Here is a 6,000-nt window from a genome sequence, read left to right as displayed (position 1 = left end):
CAGGAGAAAAAGGTAAATCCAGATTCTCCCTTTATGGAAAATCTATTTTGTTAAATAATTTCAAAATCACTGATGATAAATATATGATGACAAATGTTTGCTCAATTATTATCTAGTTATGGAAAACAGTGTTTAAATCGTGCCATCGCGTCTCCTTCATACAAAACTGAAAAGATCTCGGATTGCAGACGGCTGCTTCAATGTCACCGGGTCGTGAATATAGATTTGCTGGAGGAAAAACAATGACTTTCAGAGCAAGAGATGGGAAAAGTAGCCGATGCGGAGTGAACCGAGGAGGAGGAGGAGGATGAGGTGAGAAATCTTACCGTCGTCTCCTGACCCTGAGCCAGCATCTGCGGAAGAGAACAAACAGTTATTAACCAGAGGTTGAAGGTGCCACATGCATCGGCTGAACAAGTGCATGACTGGGCATATTTCAGCGCGTCTCTGGGTCGACCCCAGTGTCTGCTTGCGAGTTTATGTGTGAAAAAATCAATTTGCATGGTTCTTGGTACGTTTGAACGTAGCATTTCTCTCTAAATGGGAAAAGGGGAAACTCATGCAAGAGATAATCGTGAGGCTGCCCTGAGGCATTAAGTATCGTGCATCCTCCCAATTCCGCGGCAGCTCATTGATGCCGACACCGCCGACCTCTCTATGGCAGACGTGTGGGAGGGCACTCTGATTCCGGCTGTTCATTTGTTTGTGTGTCATTGACTTCTTCTCCACGGCTTTCCCACTGGATCTGTGCAACCCGGCCTCAAACACAAACCGGGCTTCTCGACTTGTTTCACAATATATGGCGGTGAAAGGGATAGCGATGAGTACTTAGGAGAACGGCAGCCGTGTAACCTGAGCTGTAGTAGCGGAAAGCGATCCGCTAAAATGCCCGGGGCAAGAGACCTGGAGCGAGTCCTCAGAGGGCTGCAGGCGGAGGAGGGGGGGGGGGGGGGGGGGGGGGATAATAGCTCAGCTCCATAAGAATACTAGCTGGAGTATTGGGGGCATCGCAGCTCTGAAACACTTGGTGTCTGATACACATGGTCCTGATACTTTAATGGCACAAGCCTATGGTTCGATAAAATATGTTGGATGAAACCATGATGTAAATGCAGCAGACGGTCAGACGTCCTAAGGGAAGACGCTCTGAAGACATACTCAGTTTCTATATTGCAAATTTGACAGTCACACTTTGGAAAATAATTCAGCAGTGCGTGCCAACTGTTTTAAAATAAAATGCAATTTGGGTCTGGAATTACAAATGATCCAGATATGAAAACCTGGTATACTTGCATAAAAAAAAAAAAAAAAATCAAATAACGCGTGTCCGTTTTAGCTGTGGGGCTTAAAAATAGTCAATTATTAGCCGCCATATTTAAATACGATCAAGATTCCACAGGCTTTACAATAATTCTGGCGGGGCTGTGCATCTCTGACGGTTGCGCTGGGTTGCCGGGATCGTCGAGTTGGTTTAATGCACACGCAAAGTCAGGGTGGGAGCGAAGGAAAAATACTCAAAAGTGTACACTTTATGCACTTGAAGCCTTCTACAAGTTGGAGACGGCGGTCCTTTAAGCCAGTTACTTTCAGTGGCATCACTCTCTATCCCTGATATGAAAAGCACTGCCACATAAATATTATACTTGCAAACTGGAAGTGGAGCAACTATTGTCATGATCTCTTATTAAAAGCTGCATATTGCAGCGTATACAGTGCATGGCGTTGCACATGTCCTGTCTAAACTCGCATTTCGTTAAAGTGGCTTGTAAATTAACCCCTCTATGTGTATCTCGAGTGTTCAAGGATAGTAGGCATAAAATGCAAGCGCGTATGCACGTTCCCAGCAAAGCCGGTGTAACGTGCACACACGCACACACGCGTAGTAGCGGCGGTCCATGGATGAAGGCATCTGAGGAATTTCAGAGACCTTCAAACACAAGGGACGCTAAATGTGCAGTGTTTCATGAAAAGGCTTAGCTTGAAGGATCAGGCTGGAGCCAGAAGGGGTTCAAGGGAGATCAATAAAAAAAAACGTTAGTATCTGTGCAGGAGCAAAAGTTCGAGGAGAGAAAAGACTGGTGCTGGAAAAGAGAGCAAAATGGCAAAAGAGATGGGCGCAGCAAGCGTATTTTTCTACTCGCTTGTCTGCCAAACGAAAAGGTCGCAAAGAGGAGATACCACACAATTTCACTTTGTGAGAGACAACGAGTGAAGGCGCAGAGGCAGAGAGTAACGAAGGTTCCATTCCCTAAAAATACACGAGTTTTATTATTCAGGTTTAAATGGATTGATTCTGGAAAGGGAATCCTTAAAGGGGAGCTGGCATTAACATACAGTACCTTTGGTGCTGTCAGCGCCAGTACAACATCACACGCTGCACACACACACACACACAGTCAACCTTGAGCACCTTTGAAATTGAGCTCCATCAAACTGCAACATGACAGGACCATTTTCAACTCAGGAGGAAACACAGGTTTTTAATAAAGTGACCACAGCCGGAATATTTAGCCTCTTGCTGAGTAAATTAGCTTCCGAGACGGACAACAAAAACAGGGGGGGGGGGGGGGGGGGCTTCAAGCTAACTGCAATTGTAAAAAAAAAAAATTATAAAAAGTTCCAGCAATTAAACAAAGCTTTTTCCAAACTCCCAGTCGCCCTGGGAGTCGCATGAATATTTAACGACTTGGCATTTCATGATTCATGTTGAACGCCAACACACAACAACACAAAGGCAGGTGGTGCTGTACCTTTCATTCAGCGAGGCGGTACGTATGGCAGGGCGAATGAGAACACAGCTATTTATATTTGCATTGGATGTCATCCAGAATTCAGCAGAATCATCCAACACTGACATTCCGGTCTAAAGACAAGGAGACAAACCGGGCGTCGCCTCTGGGGTTCTAACTCTTCCGTTCATCTTCACCTCTGGCCTCCCCGGAGGAGATCAAGCGAAAAAGGAAATCTCCCCTCAGATCAATAACAAATTCGATTATCACTAAAAGTAGTCCGAATTCACAGTGATCTTGGACACTAATTGGAAACAGCGAGACATGAATCCTTTGTTTAGCAGACAGACAATTAGTATTGAATTGATTAGGCGCGCTACGCTACAAGCTACACCATTCTACTCGTTGTCATCCAGCTCCTTGTCTAAAGGTTGCGCGTCTTAAAATAACCAGCGCAGCATATGGCTCCCGTCAGCCTTCCGCGCTGGGAGGATAGCACAGAAAATGCTGATTAAACATGTCATCGACGTTTTAAATCGTCAATTAAACCTGCTCCTACCTCCCCACTTAATGCATTCCTGGAAGTCACCCTGTTCACTTTGCAAATGGACTTGGCAAACGCTACATCGGTACCTAGTCGCCATTTTTGCTCAATCCCTTGAGGAAAAGAGACGCTGCTTGCTTTGTTCCCTTCGGCCAAGCTAACGCCTTGTTGCTCCTCGCTGGGCTGGGCTCGCGCCCGATGTCAGGAAAGCGCCGTCCTGCGCTGATCAGGTTTAACAGCATTGGTGCCACCTGAGATCTCGTCCTGTCGTTAACTCTGGGCTCAGAATTTCTGTCTGTCTGTGGTGACACAGCCACAGGAGAACGTCTGGCCTCGAGCGGCACCGAGGAGGGTTAGGGACAGTAGGCTACGGGAGGGTTCTTCAAGGATATCTTATTTATGGTAATTTAATGTGATCATGTGTTCTTCTAAAATAAAATCCCAAGTGTTCTTATCAAACCTGAACCAACAAAATTCGACAAACAACCCACTAATCGATGTTGCTGAGATTCCCTCCACCAAAGGGCTGATGATGCAAGTTCTGATTTAATGGAGGGTGATGTCCAGCTCTGCATGTCCTGTTTCACCTGAAGACACGTCACAATGCAGAAGCCAGACAGCCCCCATTCCAGCTCGGATGTTACAGCTGCAGCAATCCCCTGTTTTGCACCAACAGTAGGGAAAACGACTACTATATGTAAAACAGTTGCTCAGAGTTATGATTCCATAAAAAAATAAAAATAATAATATCTACATTTAGAACCTGTATAAACTTTGTACACACTTATGCAGATCAGGTGATGAGAACGTTTCTTCGACATGAGCATATAGCTTTCTATTTTAAACCGACACCCCTGAACAAGGAGCCAAAGTCTCATTCTGAGACCCCCCCCCCCGCCGGGTTTCCCATGAGATCTCTGTTTCATGATATTTCTTACACCGGCAAGAGAAACAAGTATTGGCAGCGGCGAGCTGTCATACATCCATTACACCGTGTACTGTTGCTGCTAATGGGATTTTGGAGGATGAAAACGGAAGAGAGGACAGCGAGAAAGAGGGAGAACAAAGGGTTTGTGGTGGTTCTTGCGCAGGTCGGGCGAAGCTGTTTTTTGATGCTACGTGGTATTAGATATTCAGATTGCTTGTATTTATGATATATTAATGGTGCTGCGCTTATTTTAGGTGGCTTTGCTGTGGGTATCAAGTAAATGGCTAAGTGGCCAAGAGAGCCAGAGCGGGACTTCCGAAGTGGCTGCCTGGCCTACTTTTCCACATGAAAGCTTTGGCACTGGATTATGTAAGACAAGCCCCCGCACAGAAATCCCATGTGCTCAACTTTCAAGCATTTGTAAATTTATAATCCTTCCTTTTAGACATAGTCACACTCTCAGAGATTTCATATTTCAAAAAATCAGGATTAATTTTTTTTTTTTATCACAATCCTCAATGTCAGGGTTTGGTAAGTCTGATGATGATGATGAATATATTTATTAGATAGAATGCTGGAGTACAAGTACAGTCACACAATAGCATGTATTACAGTACAAATAAAGTCAAACATCCTGTCTAAGAGGAGCATTTCAAAAAAGTCCTTGCGGTCTTGTTTCCGTTGAAAGTCCTTAGTACATAAATCATCAACATTTAACAATACAAATTTAACAATACAAATAAAACTAAAAATCAGAATCAGAATCAGAATCAGAAGTGGTTTATTGCCATTGTCAGTGAGGGTTCACAGACTAGGAACGTTTCTCTGTGAAGTCGTGCTACATCTAACATTAATGACAAAATACAAAAACCATACAAGATACAAAAACCATACAAGAATTACTTTACGATCAACAGATCCATAAACTTAAGAAAAATAATGGTCAATCAGGAAACAGGAAGTTCAAATGGTGTGCCACAGGGGTCAGTTTCTGGACCATCTCTATTTTCTTTACACATGCTTCCACTTGTAAAAAGTGTTTTCTCTTAAATTTGTTATTGTTATGATGACGAGGCAGGAGGTTTTGCCTTGTTATGTTGAACTCTCCAAACAAACACTTCTGTGATATCAGGAACAGGATGTCGTAAAAAAATCTTCAGTCAAACTCAAACAACTCCTGGATGACATCACATGAAAAAACAAATTCAACCCCCTGTCGGTTTCTAATTAATAAAATGAAGCCTCTTGCAATGATTTCTTTTAAATCTTTCCATAAAGTTCATTCGTATGCTGCACACAGCTATTTCATACACTTAATTATGCTGTCCTTGAGAAGCACTCTGCACAAAGCACAATATAAATAAATATTATTACTTTCTGCTGTTTTGTAAATTTTCAAATAATTATTTCACTCAAATTTACACTGCGTACCCATTCTGAATCTAAAGCAGGTTTTCTCATTTGCAACTTAAGCTGGAAATCCAGTGAGTCCAACACCTTCAATAAAAGTTCAGCTCCAGCGTTTGTCACTGTTCCTCATCTGGAATATACGACCACACTCCATGACTTTAAGTCACAAATTAGACAGCGGGTTTAGTCAAAAGCAAAAACCACTGTGCAGAAGATCAAAAAAGGAAGGACGTGAAGTCAACAAATCAGGGCCAAATCAAATTAGAACCTAATTACCCCGAGAAAGGGGACGTGTGATGTTGTTTTGCAGCCTTGCTTTGGATGAGTCGCACATGAAAGAGGGTTCTTATGAGTGTAACATGAGATGGTGAATAGCGCGAGTCACACCA

General features: G+C 43.3%; 1 protein-coding gene across 1 annotated transcript in view; it reads right to left on the bottom strand.

The window, feature by feature from the left end:
• Positions 1-249: 249 nt before the first annotated feature.
• LOC137914358 (tomoregulin-2-like) overlaps positions 250-6,000 on the bottom strand; it is a 36,356-nt gene continuing 30,605 nt past the window's right edge. The window contains exon 4 of the mRNA XM_068757962.1: positions 250-353. Within this exon, the coding sequence (XP_068614063.1) occupies positions 250-353 (104 nt within the window). The remainder of the gene's footprint in view (positions 354-6,000) is intronic.

Source organism: Brachionichthys hirsutus, unplaced genomic scaffold (assembly GCF_040956055.1).
Source record: "Brachionichthys hirsutus isolate HB-005 unplaced genomic scaffold, CSIRO-AGI_Bhir_v1 contig_913, whole genome shotgun sequence".
NCBI lineage: Eukaryota > Metazoa > Chordata > Actinopteri > Lophiiformes > Brachionichthyidae > Brachionichthys > Brachionichthys hirsutus.
This window is presented reverse-complemented; position numbering and strand designations above follow the sequence as displayed.